Consider the following 19,743-nt stretch of genomic DNA (forward strand, 5'->3'; position numbering starts at 1 on the left):
GCCTTTGATTTATTTCATTAATTTCTATCAGATCTACCTGGAGACTTTTACCTTGATGAGCACCTGGTATACCTTTACATCTAATGATATTTAACATTTACTGATTTTTACCAAGTCTATTCTAACATTTGTTTTCATTTCATCTATTTTGAACAATTACTAAGTTTTACTTGGGCTATTTCAAAACATTTACTCACACTCACTTGGTCTATTCTTACATTAAACCCAATATATGTATTCTCACTTTTGGTCTATTTTAAACAGACACTGATTTTTACCTAATTGTATTGGAACATTCAACCATATTTACTAGGTCAATCCTAAAATTTTACCTATCTACTTTAAACAATTATAAATTTTTACCTGGTTACTGGTCCTTACCTGATCTATTTTAACAGTCACTTATCAACAATGCTAACACTTTACTGAATTTATCTAATCTATTCCGACATTTAACCTGATTTTACCTGATCTATTATGACATTTTACCTGATCTATTATGACATTTTACCTGATATATTGTGACATTTTACCTGATTTTATCTGATCTATTCTGACATTTAAACCCGATCTACTCCAACATTTAAGCGGTTTATCCTGACATTTTATCTGATCTATTCCTACATTTTATCTGATCTATTCTGACATTAACTGATTTTACCTGGTCTATTATTCCAGTCTCACTCCTCCTCATGAACACACTGGCGTCTCGCTTGGAAAATCTCTTGGTTGTACCTTCCAGCTGTCAAAGACAAGTTACATCCCATTTAATGCTCCATCTTAATAATACCATATAATGGAGATTTTTTGTGGTTGTCCATCTTTTGTGGAGAGGAAAAATCCACAAAAATTACAATAACAAAAAATGCATATCGATACACATACTGTAGGTATAATGCATTCCAAGAAATTAGCATAGAATTTGCTATCTTTCAGGGATCAAATTACACATTTTTCCACGGACAGAAAATAACTAGTATACGATATCCAGTAATTTCATCTAAATACAACTATTTATAATTCAATGAAAATTATCATGGTTCTTTATTTTATTCCAGAAGACTTGACTTCCCAAACTAAATTATAAAATCCAAGATCTGTTTTCTTTTTTCAATCATACTAATGAGAATCTGGATACTTCGCCATTTCTCCGATTCTCTCCTTCAGTTTCTTTCCAATATCTATAGATGCTATTTGATTTCTTTCCAGTAGCTATAGATGCTATTTGACCCCTGTGTTTTACCTCATCCTCATTGGCAGGAAGCGTGAGAGTTTTCCCGATAAGCACATCATCTCCTGAGACTCGAATGCCAGGGGAGATAATTCCATCTTCATCTAGTTTGTCATACACTGCCTGTCGCATACCTATAACATTAAACATTGTCACTTACATGTACTTCCTGTTTTACTATAAATTTAGATATGATGAGTTGCAGTGGAGTAACATATTTCTTTTGTGTCAATATCTCAATACATAAATCAATAGAATATACATGTAAGTCCAACTTTCTTCTTTTTTAAATTTTGCTTCAATAATTTGTGAAATAATATAACTTTTTATTTCAAATTACAGCTAGCTTTCTGTTGTATAACTTCCTGTATTAAAGAATAACTACCACAACTATGTTTTTAAAAAGTATGATTTTGTATGAAATACACTATATTTTGTTAAAATATAATATTGTCCCAATGAATCTATACAATGCACTGTAGTATGCTGTACAGCCTCTCTCATAGTAATGCAGAATATTCAAATTACACTGTGACCAGTTTTATTGTATGTCATCCAATCTTTCAACTACAAACTTTGAATAGTTGTCAAAACATAACAGTGCATTGTGCTGTATTCTGCCGATTTTAACACAATCAGCCTCACTCTGAAGTCTTACCCTGCACACTCTCTCGAGTTTGAAACAATCAGCCTCACTCTGAAGTCTTACCCTGCACACTTTCTCGAGTTGACACAATCAGCATCACTCTGAAGTCTTACCCTGCACACTTTCTCGAGTTGACACAATGAGCCTCACTCTGAAGTCTTACCCTGCACACTTTCTCGAGTTGACACAATGAGCCTCACTCTGAAGTCTTACCTTGCACACTTTCTCGAGTTGACACAATCAGCATCACTCTGAAGTCTTACCCTGCACACTTTCTCGAGTTGACACAATGAGCCTCACTCTGAAGTCTTACCCTGCACACTTTCTCGAGTTGAAACTATATATGCCCAGATTCAGCCTCACTTTGAAGTCTTACCCTGCACACTTTCTCGAGTAGACACAATCAGCCTCACTCTGGTCTTACCCTGCACACTTTCTCGAGTTTGAAACAATCAGCCTCACTCTGAAGTCTTACCCTGCACACTTTCTCGAGTTGACACAATCAGCCTCACTCTGAAGTCTTACCCTGCACACTTTCTCGAGTTGACACAATGAGCCTCACTCTGAAGTCTTACCCTGAACACTTTCTCGAGTTTGAAACAATCAGCCTCACTCTGAAGTCTTACCCTGCACACTTTCTCAAGGTGACACAATCAGCCTCACTCTGGTCTTAACCTGCACGCTTTCTCGAGTTTGACAAAGTCAGCCTCACTCTGAAGTCTTACCCTGCACTCTTTCTCGAGTTGAAACTATACGTGCCCAGATTCAGCCTCACTTTGAAGTCTTACCCTGCACACTCTCTAGAGTTTGACACAATGAGCCTCACTCTGAAGTCTTACCCTGCACACTTTCTCGAGTTTGACACAATCAGCCTCACTCTGAAGTCTTACCCTGCACACTTTCTCGAGTTTGACACAATCAGCCTCACTCTGAAGTCTTACCCTGCACACTTTCTCGAGTTTGACACAATCAGTCTCACTCTGAAGTCTTACCCTGCACACTTTCTCGAGTTTGACACAGTCAGCCTCACTCTGAAGTCTTACCCTGCACACTTTCTCGAGTTGGTTTCTCAAACACCTCCTCCTGGTCCATCCCTTTCTTTGATTCAGAATCTTTGTAAGATCGGAAGAAAAATGATCTGAAACATGGAGAGAATCATTAACATCAATTTAGTAAAATTATCACTATCTGAACATTTGATATATACATTTCTCTCTCATTTAAATGTACTTTCAAAAAATAAACAACTACATATTAAGTTAATCATCACACTGTCTATTTTTCTCTTTAGACACATGTAAGTAAGATCTATAGTTTTTTTTTCTTCTAAAATCTATGAAATACAGCCTGTATTTATTTCTCCTGACTCTTTAAATTAATGAACATGCATTTTAACAATATAAATGTATTCCTGCAGTCAGCTCTGACCTGAAGAAGCCTCTCTCGATGGCTGAGGCATTTATGATGACAGAATCTTCCTGATTGTATCCAGTGTATGAAGCAATGGCCACAATGGAGTTGATGCCTGTCAAAAAACACTAATTATAGACGACTTTGCTCCAATGATTACACATGCGAGTCACATGATTTGCTCTTCATCGAATGGAAAATGATGGGGATTACGCTAGGTACTTTCTTAGCATTTTCCTCTGACACTAAAATTCAGTTTCAAGACACGCCACAAATTATGCAAGTTTCTCCTGCTTTGAATTTTTTTTAATCGAATTATGGATAGTGTTTTGTAAGTAACACTTAGGCCCTGTTATCAATTATAGAGCGCTTTAAATTATATGAAGTCAAAGTACACCAGTTTTGCTCTGAGTCATCCCCAAATACAGAATAACTTTACCCGAAGCATCATAAAAATGAATTAAACTAACAAGTAAATTGTTATGGTGTGTTAATTTTATGTGGGTATTCAAACAACCTATTATCTGTCAATTCTTATCTAACAGTGATTTTTCTACATTTTTCACAAGGGTCCGATCTGTGGCTTTCGAATTGGGAAAAATTGTCGACATTTCAGTCAAATTGGGAAAAATCAATTTTATCGTAAATAAGTTTTAAAATCATATCAAACATTATATTATCTTTATTTTACACATCTAATTTTCTTTAACCTTCTAAAATGTTCAACTATTCTATCCAAATCATCATTCCCATAACTCTTTGTTAAGTCTTATGTATATCATTCACATCAAATGTTTATCATTTTCAAATACGTTTTCCGTTCATAAATCTATTATTGGGAAAAATGCCAGCTAAATTGGGAAAATTTGGCAATTTTTAGGAGGGGATAGGGCCGAAATTTGGACCCAAAATGGGCCTTAAAAAATCACTGTCTAAATATAATTTTTACTTTTGAACATTCATCTCTTTTCCCTGACTGATGGAAGCTGTCAACATCTTGAACAATTTTTGTGGATTCAAAGCTCTTTGATGTGAGAAAAATATTTGCCAAAGACCATGGGACCTTGATTCTGAGGTGAAGACGTTATCTCTCTCTCTGTACAGTAGTACTAATACTATAACACTGTCAATCAAATCCCCAGCAGAAGTTTGTAAATCTATCTCTCTCTCTGTACAGTAGTACTAATACTATAACACTGTCAATCAAATCCCCAGCAGAAGTTTGTAAATCTATCTCTCTCTCTGTACAGTAGTACTAATACTATAACACTGTCAATCAAATCCCCAGCAGAAGTTTGTAATCTATCTCTCTCTCTGTACAGTAGTACTAATACTATAACACTGTCAATCAAATCCCCAGCAGAAGTTTGTAAATCTATCTCTCTCTCTGTACAGTAGTACTAATACTATAACACTGTCAATCCAATCCCCAGCAGAAGTTTGTAAATCTATCTCTCTCTCTCTGTACAGTAGTACTAATACTATAACACTGTCAATCAAATCCCCAGCAGAAGTTTGTAAATCTAAAGTAGGCAATAGAAAATCACTTGTATATACACAGTGCCATATTAACACTACTTATCTATCTACTCACAAGCTTTCTTTGCATGGGTGATGATTAATTACTTGCCCCAGTTCTCCCTGAATGATTGACCCTGATTCTCCCCAAATATCCAAATTAATCAAATCTAGGAAGATTTTTGTGCATTAACGAGAAAGTTGTACTTATGAGTAACTGTTAATCAAAAGTCTCAAATTTACACATTTCATTCGTTAAAAGATGATGCCATAATTTCTATTGCTACTCTTCAACCTAAATTTCCCAGATGACAGGGAACAGGACTTAGGGGTGTGCATTAATATAGGCATATTGCAATACTTTCATCAGCAATGATATATTGTGATATCAAAATTTCATTCACAAAAGCCATAAAATTTAAAACTGTTCAGAATGGTAACTTTTGACTCTCATATGCATATAAAATTTCTCCAGATGCTGTGGTGAAATGCTAATTAGGAACCCCAAATAAGGAAAATGGAAACATCCAGCTAACATTACATCATGCAATAAAGCGTTTTTGTTTTTCTAAATGTTTCAGTCATCATTAATCTAGAGAAAAGTGAAGTGGTCACACCAGTGTTTTTTTCCTTATATAACTGGTACCAACAAACGGTACCATTCCCAATGCCAAAAACCATTGATTTTTCCCAATTTTGAGACTAAAAATTCCCCATTCACTTGCCAAAAAATAGACTGCTGACATCTTAATTTACTTAAGTCTGAAATGGTGTACGAGTTAACTAAAATGTTAACTTCCGGTATTAAATCGAAAGTACATATCATGGCAATGTGCGTGTTTTGTAGTGCTACGACGATTCTAAAACGAGCCTACAACGATTCCTTATGTCTCACAACAGCAAATATTACCGTAAAAAAGTTTTTAAAGAGATGAATACTTCTTGTTTTGTTCTCTTTTTTTTCATTTCTTTTAGTTGAAATCATTTGCCAATATATTGGAGAAAATTCCCAATTTGTTCAGATTTTGATGCTATTTTTCTCAATTGAACGGGTACCGGTACCAGTACCAGTGGGTAGGAAAAAAACCCCAACGCTGCACATGTACCTACTGGCAGCTCTCGGAATCGCAGGTAATGAAGAGTTTTTGTTTTCATGTTTCGTAGTACTAATTAATCTAAAGGTTACATGTACCTGCTGGCAGCTCTCGGAATCGCAGGTACTCCATGGATCTGGTGGTGACCAGTGGTTTCTGAGGATACAGGAGACCATGGGCCAGGGTGTCCATTCTGACATGAAAGTTTGTGATGTACACCCCCATGGCTTGTTTACCCATAGCAGACTGATATGTGTTACGGGGGGACTGAAAGTAAATGATACTGCATGATTTATAGATCATTGAATGTATCTGTGTTCCCTGGTACACCCTATCAACTAAAGATTTGTTCATCAAAGAGTAAAGATATATAAAGTAATGATATGTTTACCATCAACTAAAGATATGTTCATCATCAGCTAAAGACATGTGAATTTGAGAGTGGAGACAAATAAAATTTGAGAATTTTTTAACACTTAATTTTGGATTACAGAACACACTGCTGCACGCTCTCAATTTACAGTGTATGTTTTACCTTCATGATCTTAACCAACATCTCACTCACTGTAACTTCCCCATTATCAAGTGATTAAATATTGCAGAGGCTAACCTAACCATTATCAAGTGACACAAAATTACTGATTCTGACCTGGTTGTGATCAGGGAAGGGAATGATGGAGGCACAGACTCCTAAGATCATGGCTGGGTGGACCTCACAGTGTGTGTACGTAGAACAGTATTGGACATCTTTGTCTGAGAGGTCATCTGGGGTCATAGCCAACATGATGGATTCCTCCTCTAGGGGATCAATGTACTCCACTACCCCACTGGCTACCAAGTCCTGCCAGCTACAAAAGTACAAAATAATGCAAAAACAGCTACAAAATGATGCACCAATAGCTACAAAATAATGCAAAAGCAGCTACAAAATAATGCACCAACAGCAACAAAAGTACAAAATAATGCAAAAACAGCTACAAAATAATGCACCAATAGCTACAAAAGTACAAAATAATGCACCAACAGCTACAAAGGTACACAGTTATGCACCAACAGCTTAATAAGTTAAACTATGCAACAGATGGACAGACAGAACTGTATATACAGGCACTAACTCTTACAGTTAAAAAGATCCAACATGTATCAAAGGACAAATTTGGGTTGCTATGGTGACACAAACATGAATACACACCTGTAATTATTGTACTCTCTTTGCTTCAGTTGTTTAATGTGACTCTGCTTCAACAGGAGTTTCTGATTCTCCACAATTAACAGTGGACGACAGATTCGCCCAGCGTCTGTGTAAATTCGAATCTCCCGATCCCTGATATCTCGGATCATTGAGACCTGATAATAATCAAAATTAAAATCTCGGATCATTGAGACCTGATAATAATCAAAATTAAAATTTTCAACACCTTACACTAATATACTTGTCCTTTAAGTTTCCATTGATCAAAACTTTCATGTTACACCTCTTTAAAACAATGCTATAACCGTAATATAAAATTTATCTTTTTCTGAGCTCATTGAAATCATTTGAAATTTTCTCTAGCACATTTCATTGTAACTGTTCTTATTACTTCAATACAAAACATCTAAACATTGGTGTATTTAATAATTGTTTGTGTTAAGAAAGATGATTGAATTTTACAGCGAAAGTAAATATATTGACCAATATCTACAAATAGAAAATTTTGTGAATTTTCATTGGCAATAATACTCTGTACCTCAGACACAATAATGTCCATTTCACGCCGAAGTTTACGCAATGTGTTCATCAGCTGTTCTGGATCTCTATGGATTCCAACCCAACAGCCATTCACAAATATTTTTGTAGCACTGAAAAAATGAAGTCCTTCCAAATTAATTGGGTACAAATGATAATTAAAATGACAACCAACACAGCAGTTTGGGATTCCTGACTTACTCTTGGATAGCAGAGGGCGCCACCTCCTCCAAGTTCTCCATGCTCCACTCCTCCAAGAATTCCAGGATGGGGGACGGCTGAGAACCGACGGAAATGTAGGCCATCAGCGCCAGATTCTTTACCAGTCCTACAGCACTGCCCTAAATACACACAAAATCAGGTCAAAAAACAGATACAGCACTGCCCTAAAATAACTACAAAACCAGGTCAAAAATCATGTATACAGCACTGCCCTAAAATACACACAAACATGTATACAGCACTGTCCTGCAATACACAGAATAAGTCACCAAGACCAGGCTCTTCACTAGTCCTAGAGTACCAGTGATTTTTTGGGGCCAAAATGCCACTGATATTCGGCCGTTTCCCCTCACAAAAATTAGCTATTTTCCCCCAATCATGTATATGTTTTTCCCAATTTCAAATCAAAGAAAATAGGCCATTTTAAACAAAAAGTTACCATATATTGCTGACAAAGAGTAAATACGTTTTTTTCTTTACTTTTATTCTCCACAACCCTGCACATGCAAAAGGGTTTTGTAAAGAATATGTAAAACAATGGAGGCATCCATATAAGCAGATACGCAGTGTAGTATATAGTTTCAAGATGCAATCAAGCCTTAATATTGTTGACACTTTCATTTTGATCGCCATTAAATGTAGGGTCAGGCTAATACCAGGAAATGGCCAACACTATAAGGTTTCACTAAAATGCGAAAAATACAACCAGGAGAGACGTTCTGGAAACTTGATTATTAATATAATATTTACAACATTATGAGTACAAATGCTGTTAAATCATTATTTTTAATGAAATTAGACAAATCAGTAATTCTTTAAAAAAGTATATAATATTTATACAAGGCGTAATTTCCCATTCATATCTAATGTTAAATAATGATTTATTTTATGATTTTAAATTAGATCTGAAATAAACCTCAAACAAAAACATTTGTTATTTCATTATTTTATGCATCTTTACCATTTTAATTTACTATGAATGATTTTTCCCAATTTGAGGGAAATGTCACTATTTCCCCCCCAATTCAAAATGAGGGTTGATAGTTTAAAAAAAAACAACAAAAAATCACTGAGTACTGTTCTAAAGTACATGTATGAACAAAATGGGATCAGACACAAAATACAACACTTTCCATAAACACACAAACAAAAATGGGTTGGAAAGCATACAGAACCCTGATATAAACTAGGCTTGTCTTAACAAGATTAATGTCACTGTGGGGCTCATCCCAAATGGGATGTATTTGAAATATGGTAAAGCTTATAAACAGAAAGAAATGAGTTACAAAACCCCCCGATGCTCAACTGACGCCTCAGTGTGAATGATATGACCCAGACAAGATAAAGTTAACATATGGACATATGAGCAGTCTATGCGAAAATTTTCTGGACCACACAGGTCGGCCATTTTTCCAATCTGTACATATTGAATCTTCTCGCAGGTCGTTTCAACTCATAGTCCTTATTCTCCTCTTGAGCAGGCCTAACAGCTTTTCTTTTACCGGGGATCACTCCCGCATAATACTTTAGGCGGTCCTTCAGATGAGACAGCAAAAACCAAGGTCCCGTGTCACGATAAAGATCCCTCCCTCTTCAAAGGCCGTAAGCACCGAGCATAGGCCTAAATTTTGCAGCCCTTCACCAGGAGTGGTGACGTCTCCATATGAGTGAAATATTCTCAAGAGGGACGTTAAACAATATTCAATCAATCAACCGCGTCAAAATAGCAAAGCTCAAAACCGGACACTTAGACATTCCGGTCAGGTGTAAAAAGTGACGCATCGGACCTGAGGCACCGCACATCAGTCATGTCTGACGGTCCGATGTCTTTCACTGGATGAGCCATTACTATACTATAAGTCACCTGTACCTTACACAACAAGGATCACATATAGTGATACGTATCTCTAAGAGATCTATATCATTCAATAATCTATCAATGGAGAAGATAATAGCTGTAAGAATACTACTGGTATGTTTAAATGATTTCCTGTGGACTGACCTCAGGTGTTTCAGCTGGACAGATCATTCCCCACTGCGTATTGTGAAGCTGACGAGGTCTCGCCAACTTTCCGTCCCGCCCAATAGGCGAGTTTAATCGTCTAAGGTGAGAGAGTGTGGAGGCAAATGTTAACCTATTCAACACCTGAAAGAAATCAAGAGTTTAAGAATTCATCACAAAGTCAATAAATTAATTCTATATCTTTAACCCATGTCTACTTCATTGTATCTATATCCCTTAAATACATAATTCATCACAACATTTTTATATGACTTGGATTGTATCCTTTTTCATAAATTGATGGATAATTCAGGGGCTCATGCCACATTCTCTTTTCAGTGTCCAGTCCCCCGTAACCTGTGGGACTTTTCTAGTTCCCCTCCCTGTCTGACCCCTAATTGAGGCCCTTTCTGTTCCCTTTACCTGTGAGACCCCAGCTCTAGCCTGGTGAGCTTTCTTCTGGTCGCCCCAGTTCCCTGTGGCGAGGGAATATTTCAGCCCATCTGTGATAATCCTGGTCTTAATGGCCAACTCCAGATTGAAGTCTTTACCTCGGTCAATGAACTTCTGGGCATAGAGCCTAACCTCCTTCATAAGGTTCCGGAACAACCTACAGTAGACAAAGAGAGGATCGTAATGCCTGTAGCACCCTAGAAACAAAACCTATTTGTGAGCATACATCTTTACAACATACAGTTCAAATGGAAATGCATAATTACTAAGTATATCACAAATCATTTACACACGACATAAAGAAACATAACTTACAAATCACTAGTCGCTCCAACACAATTCATGTAGTTTTGATTTTATCTTTTGTTTTTGTTACACGTACATGGTAGTAAAAACTGGTACAAGAGCATACATGACCTTGAGGAAACAATAAGCTATCTACAGGTGTGTAATGACCCAATCATTAAAAAAAATCACATTTACCTTTGGTATTTTTAATGACAATCCATGTAAGCATACCTTTTTACACCCTTAACAACAAAAATATCCTTCTCAACACACAAAATTTTTTATTTAAAATTAAGCAAAGGAACTTAATCTTACCCTTGGAACAAGAAGGAACTTAATCTTACCCTGGGAACAAAAGGAACTTAATCTTACCCTCAGAAAAAGAATGAACTTAATCTCATCCTCAGAACAAAAAGGAAATTAATCTTACCCTCAGAATAAGAAGGAACTTAATCTTATCCTCTGAATAAGAACGAACTTAATCTTACTCTCAGAATAAGAATGAACTTAATCTTATCCTCAGAACAAGAAGGATCTTAATCTTACCTGCAGATGAACAAGGAACTTAATCTTACCCTCAGAATAAGAAGAAACTTAATCTTACCCTCAGAATAAGAAGGAACTTAATCTTACCCTCGGAACAAAAAGGCCAAAAGAGGACCTGCCAAATCCAGACGCTTGTTTCCATAGTGATCTCTGTCATCCACTTCTCTTCGACCAATGGCTGCCAGTAACAATCGGTGAACCATGTACCTACAAACAAGTCACACTAATTGTGATATCATCAAAATAATTTTAACCAAAAAGAATATCTCATACATATATCAAAAATATGTGCATCTTCAAATTTCAATCTATCATAATTACAGATCAATCTTGAAAACACAAGATTTTGGTCTGGACACCCCAGTAAATGCTCCTTTATACCTAAGGAATATGTTATATGCCTTCTTGATATCAACTCCCTAGCAAGTTTTTCTTACCCGAGGAAATACGCTTTCTTTGTCTCGCAGAAGTCGCTGACGCCGACGTGGGGCAGCATCTCCTTCTGTAGGATTTCCCTTGCGTACTTGATTCGCTTTTCTTTTGTCACTCCAGGTCTAGCCCCTCTGGAACCTATAAAATTAAGGGCCACGTTTTGTTCTTGGATCACGAAAGCCTCGTCCAAGGATGGTTTGACCTGTAAATACCAAGGAATTGCTTTCAGCTTCTACAAGTCTTAACTAATGATACACAGGGTAGAAGGATAACTAAATACTGCAATAGCTATCACCTTCAGCATTTTCTGAACATAACTAAATTTTATGCCATCCAATACAAACTAATTTAATACCATTTCCATCATTTCTGGGTCATCAAAATCATATATGATGTGCTCCAGGATGTCTCGATCCGACACGAAGCCAAGGGCTCGGAACACTATGATGATAGGGATCTCCTGTTTAATGTATGGTAAAATTCCTATAATCCTCTGTCCTATGGCACTTTTCTTGGCACCCTGAAAATAAACAGGAAATTACACACCTAGTTGTAATCGATGTGGTGAGTTTCCCCGCATTCCTCAAATGGTTTTAAATACTGTGTCAGCTTTGTTAACGTACATCTCTAACAACAACTGGTACAGATGTCAGACAAATCTAGTTAAAATATCAATTTATTAAATGAGTAAGTACATGTATCTGAGTTTGGTTACTCATTGAGGATCTTATACAAAGTAATAAACTTTTCTTCTAACCTCCCCCCACCCACCTTTCTTACAATAAAATATGCACAATTTGGATAACAGCCTAAATCTGTTTTAACTTTTTGGCAGGGTATGCAAATAGAAGCAGAGAATGAAATGACAGTTGTCAGAAGACGATGTAGCTCACTGGGAAGTGTGACTAGACTCACTCTATCCCTGTATCAGTTAATAACCTGCTTTATCACTCGTAGGTATACTTACCCCACCCCCTCTTGCCATCATGTTGACCCACAGCGTACTGGTGGGGCGAGAGGAATGCTCTAGACACGATCGGATTTCTGTCTTGAAGGCATACTTCGAGTCCTTTTGTTGGAAGACATACACTGCAAAGAGAATGGTAGTGTTTCAGGAACATATTGTTTATCATTCAATCATATATCTTTCATCTAATATTCTTCATAAAGTGTTCTTCAAGAACACTTCATTATTTTTTATTCACCAAACAAAGTCCAATACAAGAATACACATGCACTTGATTTTCTTAAGTCTGTCTCAACACAAAAGTTGGCATTGAATATCACTTAAATAACACAGCTTTTCATCTTATAGTGTCTCTTATCCACACTAAGAAAGAACATAAAGACCTAAATTTCTATATCAAAAATTACTTTTTGAAATATCTTTTAATTTTGCATGTACAAAGTTTCAGTACATAATTCCCGTAACATGAATTCATCTGATCCATATAAGAACCTGTGTTTGTGGCCATTTTCTCCTGAGCAATCAGAACTTTCTCCGAACCATTGATGATGAAGTACCCCCCAGGGTCTAGTGGGCACTCGTTCAATTCTGTCAAGTCACGGTCCACTAGGTTGTTCAGGAGACAGTAGGTAGAGCGAAGCATGATGGGTATTTTGCCGATGAACGTCTTTTGATGCTGGGTTTCCACGGGATCTTCTCCCTCTTTGACAACAGTTTTGGTGATATCTACATAGAGTGGTGCCGAGTATCTGAAGAAAAATGTGCATTTTCACAAAGTTTCCAAAATTTTAAGCATTTGTTTTGTAAAACATCTCACATCTCAAAGAACCAAAGGTTTCCTTTATACCACTTGCCTATTTCTTGAATTGGAGTGATTCTTTACTTTTCGGTTAAAATTTAGTCGGGGAACTCATATTATGAGAATGTGAAGTTGTGGTCTAAATTTTAGTATTCGTTGTATAGAGGGGTAGAAATTGCCTGTCAGTCTGTGACTGGTCTGGCAGACTGACATACAATTGTTTTAGTCAGTCCAATGGGACTGGATAATTTTCTAAAGCATCGTTTTGGAATATACACATATGGAATTTTATACATAGAAAGTTAGTTTCAAGCCCTGCTGAATAAGTAATATTTGTGTGACAGTCCCCTCACTAATTTACACAAGATATTTTAATGGTACCCTTTCTCCTGACTTCTTAAGATATTAATTACTGTAACCTGATCCCAAACTCATGGAAAATTTAATTCTGTAACCTTCTCCAACTTACGTAAGATTTCGGAGTCTGGCTTCGTTTGGCATCATAGGACTCGGAGCTCCGTCTTTCTCCCAATGAGTGGGCTTTGAAAGGTAAATCTGTTCAAATTTCAGCAGGTATCGTGGCTACAACAGAAAATATAAACCACACTGTGATCATTTAATGCATTTATAATTGTAATGCATTCACTCCTCTCACGAACAACACAGTAAACTGCTTAGGGCTATTCCAGAAATAAATACATGGGGGGGTCGGGAGGCACCTTTTGTATATACCAACACCCATAAAAAAAAAATAAAAAATTACCCCATGACCCATCAAATTAATAAACTCATTTTACAATGACCCATCTAATAATAAAAAAACAACTAACCAGACCCACCACAAAAATATTTTTAAAAATGAAAACGGTACAAATCTCGCAAGGTTTTCGGGACAAACATTCTAGTCGATGACGCGGTAATGCCTGTGCGACATTGTATCACAGTAGTTCTGAAGAAACGATGTCACATCAACAATCAAAGGCATCTATGGTGGGAATGTTGGAAAGATTGGGAGTCCAAACGATGCTATTATCATGAAATGGGTATGGATATGTTTTTCCACGAATCGTTCGTCTTCTAATGGAGCCCGCGCCCGGAGGCCTCTATATCATCATCACACCGACTGATAAATATAACGCATCGGTACCCTTGTATAAATCAACTAAGGTTTGCCTATTTTTATTAGAAAACGGAATACCTATTGGTTTCAAAATATTCCCAAAATCGATGCACTGTAAACTGTAATAATCTACAGAACAGAGTTCGCCGCCATCACGTCCAAAGGGATCCTACTAAACGCGCCTCTAATTTGAAGAGTGCCGTAATGGAAAGTTATGCGCTGCAAAGAGCGACAACTCGAATAGTTCTATGTTACTTCCGATTTCCGATTTCGAAAGCAGCATTTCGAAAGCACGTTTTCAATTTTCCCTCCGACGTTTTGTAACCAACACGACAAGAGCGACAATAAAAATATTCTAAAAATCAACACCCACGTGGCACAAAATAAAACAATAGAAACTACCCACTACCCATAATAAATATTTTTTTAACAGTCCAACCACAGACCAATTAAAATATGAAAAAATACGACCACCCACACAAAAAAATATCATTTGCTGCCCGACCCCCCCATTTGATCATTTCTGGAACAGCCCTTATCATAATCAATTGATAGTCTGTTTACAAATATAATAAATACCATGGCTACTAATGATGCATGAACTTGAGATTTAAAACAAGCATAGGTTTTACCACTGGTATTCATCTATATCAATCATTACTAATGATGGGTAATCAGGAAAAAAAAAATTAAAAATCAATGATCGGATTAATTGGATGCACCTTTATGATTCATTAATCGAAAAATAATCGAATTTTATTCATTTTAGGGCTGAAACGATTCACCGAAAAATCGATACTGTTCAATATAAACACTCGATTCAATGTTCGATTCACTGCCTCGATTTTCGGTTCGATACATTTATTACAAATACAAAATCCATGGGTTTGTACTTATTATTAACCTCAGCATGAGGGACAAAATAGTGTCAAATAACGTTCAGTCTTGAGCCTGACAAAAAAAATTATGAACTTTATCTGATCAAACTACAGATCCAACTGGCATCTTACTGTTTGGAAACATTTTGCTTTTAAAATTATGATTGTGAATCTTGGTACATTGTAATTACATTTCTCTTCAATGTTATTATTGTTTCTTCTATAAATTGTATCGTATTGAAAGTATTGAATCGCTGCATAAGTATTGCAATATGTATTGTATCATGAAGAGGGTGTATCATTTCAGCCCTAATTCATTTCAAAATATTAAATTTTACTCTATTTTCTACACTTATTATGAAGTTAATAAGAATAAAATTGTAAGATTGATTGTATCTTGTTTAACATCTCTCACTCATATGGAGACGTCTAAAATCATTAGAAATTTGAAGTTAATAATCCCGTATTTTCGATTTTGTTTTTCTGGGATAGGGATCTCTCAACTTTTGTTGTTCTTATGGGATCAGTTTAGAATAGAGCCTCAGTAACCCCTGTTTGTTGTAAGAGGCAAAATTCGAGGCCCCATGTCACAGCAGGTGTGGCAAGATAAAGATTCCTCCCTGCTCCAGGGTTCCAAATTACCGCTCGCCCACTCGCATTGGCGACTAAACTTTGCTTGTGGGCACCCAAAATTTCCGTTCTCATCGCCCACTTGGCGACCGTAATTGTCCGATCAACATTTTTCTTTCTGACCGATCCGAGTCCTATTATAATTGAAGTTCAATTACCGGTTGAGGTTTTGCCACTTGGCGAGACATTCCTGTGGTATCAAATCTTCCAAAAATGTACTTAAACCAGAAGTTGAACAACGCTAGGGTTACTTCAAACGAAAAGAAAACGTCTGCTTTTACCAAAATGGAAAGAAGGGGAGAATATGGTTCGATGACGGCGAAAAGGGGATGACGTGATGTGTGTACAAAACATGACACGAAAGGTCCAATCGTTGTGACAGCTTGCCCAAGTTATAAACTTGACAGCATCGTAAAACTGAGAAATTTTGAAATCACATAAAAAGTCGGAAGAAACGTGTGTTAAAGTCAGACGCCGCGAAGATAATAAAGTCCATGAACTCTGATATTTTTGTTATGTTGACGGATTGAGAGTGGAAATGAGAGAGAGATATTCGAAAGAATTACGGAGAAGAAAACAGAATTTAAATATTGATATTTTATTTTTTAAATAAATTGCAACGTGACCTGATATTTCTTTTTTCTTGTAAAGAAACCATGGTATTCAATTTCATGATATGTTTGGGCTACTGAAATTTCATGTGGGCTAACAGTATTTCTTATTCAGGGGCCCACTTGGCCCCTAAGGTATTCAGTCGAAGTTGGGACCCTGCTGCTCAAAGACTGTAAGCGCCGAGCATAGGCCTAAATTTTGTTGCCCCTCACCAGCAATGGTGACGTCTCCAATGAGTGAAAGATTCTCAAGAGGGATGTTAAAACAATATTCAATCTTATCCGATGATTTGATTTTAGTTAAGTCGCGGAAGGAATATTCATGTTACATTGTATATAAAAAATATCGACGTTGGTGATTTTTGAAATGATAATCGATTATTCATATTGTTTCAGTTATAGCGACTGACAATCAAAAGTCGGCGGTAATCGGTACATCACTAATCATTACACATATTTCTTTGTTACACTAAGCATATTTCATCGTTCTTCCTTTAGATATACATGTATATTACTTCTGTCCATTTTTTTGGCTACAAGTTATTTTACTTCATTAAAAAATTTATGACCACGATGACGTAATGATATCCAGGAGATGGAATCTAATAAAAAGTATTTTTAATGCACCAAGATGTACAAGAGTTCTTGAAAACCGTCGGACCTCACATTGCCATAGGGACTGCCAAAAATCCAATTACTGTCAGTCATAGGATCCGCCAGTACTTTTGCTATCATTCTTTAAGACTTATTCAGGGGATTTTTTCTTGAGTATTTATCTGATAATGGTCTCCCATCATCAGCTCAAACTTTATATTTACAGAAATTCCTCTCCCCTTCCTTACCGGCGTCTCCACGACTCCCGTGGTGTGCTGTGCTTCTGCCTGTAGGTCAATCTGAGGAGAATCTTCCACTATTCTCTGTACAGACATCTGGATAAACTCATCAAATGAGTCTAGCTGTTGTCGTACCAGACCCTTCTCATCAAAGTATGAACTGATGACGATCCAGCACGCCTCCTGCCAGAGATCTGCGGTGATTTCATCTCCATCATCCTCCGTTTCATATATCATATCTGCAGAAATATTTATTAATATGTTAAACGTTCAAAATTCATAAAGGATTTCACCATTGCAGTTGTAACTGTGAAATATGTATGTCTATTGAATTGTATGTTTTGTTCTTTTCTATGTTGAGGCAGGGACCTATATACTAACTGTATATAGGTCCCTGGTTGAGGAGAGCATATTCCTAGCCCTAGGGATGTTTGAAATCCTGATTAAATAAATAAAGCATCAGAATTCGATATAATACAAGTTTTCCACTCATTGTTGTACTCCTTGTAATGAAATGAACAATTTTTTGTGATATATAAATAAGTTCCTCTGATAATAAACAAACAATTGCAATACACCTGGTGTTTGAAACTGCCATCATAACTTTGTTATTAACTTAAAGGTTCAACCCACCATGCCTCATGTCCAAAATTCCTTTGTCAGATTTAAATGATGCTTGGTAAATGAATGTGTACTAAGCCTAAATTGACTGAGAACAAACAACCAACCACAAAAACCAATCAGATGTAACCATTTGTCTGAATGTAAATAGAAATTTTTCCTTTATTTTTCTTCAAAAAATTCAAAGCTATTTCTGGACCATCGTCGGATACCCACTGCTGACCTCGTCTTCCCAGCCATGCGTATTAGACGATGTTTCTGGGCATGCACTGATGCAGTCCCTAACCAAATCGATTTCCAGCCTTCAACATCATACATTTCTAGAATAATTAAATACCGCGCAATAACGACCAAATTGTAACTGTGCCCCAAGATTGAAAAGTGTAGTTTAATCAAATATCCACAATCTGCAAAAAGATGGTTCCAAATTATTACAAATAATCATGATATCAATTTTATTGGAACTGACGCGGTATTTTCGCTTACACCGGAAGTCAGCATTTATAACAACACAGGGGTACTAAAGCTTTAAAAACAGTTTTAAAGTGTAATACCTTCCTCTTGGCTATACATTTTTCTAATTTCAGAGGTCTATAATTCCAATAATTCAAAAGAACAACCCAGATTGCAATTTTTTACGACCGATTCATCGCGATTGTTTTCCGAGCTTTCTTCTTCGTCTTTCCTCTACCTTCTCATTTCACCAAATGACAATTTCGGAACTCCTCGGGCTTTGAATATGAATGCGATTTTCGATAATTTCCGTACGATGACGGAAATAACCGAAGTAAGGTGAAATCATACGGAAGCCAGTTGGTGCTTAGTGAGAATTTTTTCGTGCGAGTTTTGGTGGCCACCAGAAATTTATATATATATATATATATATATATATATATATATATATATATATATATATATAAACAAAAACAAAAACAACCCCAAACATTTTAGAATTAATTATATTTAAGCTATAAGTCGATAGCAGATTCTACGGAAGCATATTGGGGCCTTGAGCAGCAGTATCTTTTTAATCGCTGGCCACGCACGCGCCAGCGATTATTAGGAGTGTAGTCAAAAGTCTTCCAATCAACGACACCTATCGGCAAATTTATAAAGTATTCAGAACAAATAGTGTAAGGAACAATAACTCTGAGTAGACATTGAAAATGCCCTTCTCACGCCCTTCTGTTAAAATACCGACGCAGTGAATTGGAACGGAACGTAAACTACTGTATGCATAGTTGATATTAATCAAAAGGCTTATTCAATATTGTATAATTACGAACAAGGACAGCAGAAATTAAACGTTTACCAGTTAATGCGAATTTTAAAAATCTGAACCGCGTTCACACGGAAATTTTAATGCGTATTCGTGTGGACGCGGCATAAACTTAATCAATTTACATGTATGGTGCAGAATATTTTTAAAAAGAAATGTTTTTACCGCTTGTAAAGAAATTCCTGAAATTTTGATTTTGATGAAATTAATGTATTTGCCCGATCTAAAAAAAAAATCTTAGCTGCATATATTATTTGAAATCCCCATTAATCTTCCGTACAAAAACAATCATTGGTTGCCTTTATAAGAATTTAATTAACGGTTTCCAATAGTCTTGCAATTCAGCGTTGACAGAGGTACATGTATTAGTGAGCAGCTACATACATAATGAGTTTTTCACCCCACCCACCCTCCTTGAAATGGAAAAGAACAAT

General features: G+C 36.4%; 1 protein-coding gene across 2 annotated transcripts in view; it reads right to left on the reverse strand.

The window, feature by feature from the left end:
* The window catches only part of LOC125667675 (DNA-directed RNA polymerase II subunit RPB2), a 24,048-nt gene extending 5,301 nt beyond the window's left edge, over positions 1-18,747 (reverse strand). For both annotated transcript variants that reach the window (XM_048901261.2, XM_056150332.1), the window contains exons 1-19: positions 18,585-18,747; positions 17,419-17,648; positions 13,807-13,919; positions 13,031-13,287; positions 12,539-12,660; positions 11,927-12,091; positions 11,577-11,773; positions 11,227-11,346; positions 10,276-10,462; positions 9,853-9,996; positions 7,830-7,969; positions 7,630-7,741; positions 7,092-7,246; positions 6,549-6,747; positions 5,998-6,166; positions 3,306-3,402; positions 2,921-3,015; positions 1,244-1,365; positions 662-742 (exon numbers count right to left, since the gene is read on the reverse strand). In XM_048901261.2, coding sequence (XP_048757218.2) covers positions 662-742; positions 1,244-1,365; positions 2,921-3,015; positions 3,306-3,402; positions 5,998-6,166; positions 6,549-6,747; positions 7,092-7,246; positions 7,630-7,741; positions 7,830-7,969; positions 9,853-9,996; positions 10,276-10,462; positions 11,227-11,346; positions 11,577-11,773; positions 11,927-12,091; positions 12,539-12,660; positions 13,031-13,287; positions 13,807-13,919; positions 17,419-17,648; positions 18,585-18,603 — 2,724 coding nt within the window. In that variant the 5' untranslated portion in view covers positions 18,604-18,747. The remainder of the gene's footprint in view (positions 1-661; positions 743-1,243; positions 1,366-2,920; positions 3,016-3,305; positions 3,403-5,997; positions 6,167-6,548; positions 6,748-7,091; positions 7,247-7,629; positions 7,742-7,829; positions 7,970-9,852; positions 9,997-10,275; positions 10,463-11,226; positions 11,347-11,576; positions 11,774-11,926; positions 12,092-12,538; positions 12,661-13,030; positions 13,288-13,806; positions 13,920-17,418; positions 17,649-18,584) is intronic.
* Positions 18,748-19,743: the final 996 nt, after the last annotated feature.

This window comes from Ostrea edulis, chromosome 9 (genome assembly GCF_947568905.1).
Source record: "Ostrea edulis chromosome 9, xbOstEdul1.1, whole genome shotgun sequence".
Classification (NCBI taxonomy): domain Eukaryota; kingdom Metazoa; phylum Mollusca; class Bivalvia; order Ostreida; family Ostreidae; genus Ostrea; species Ostrea edulis.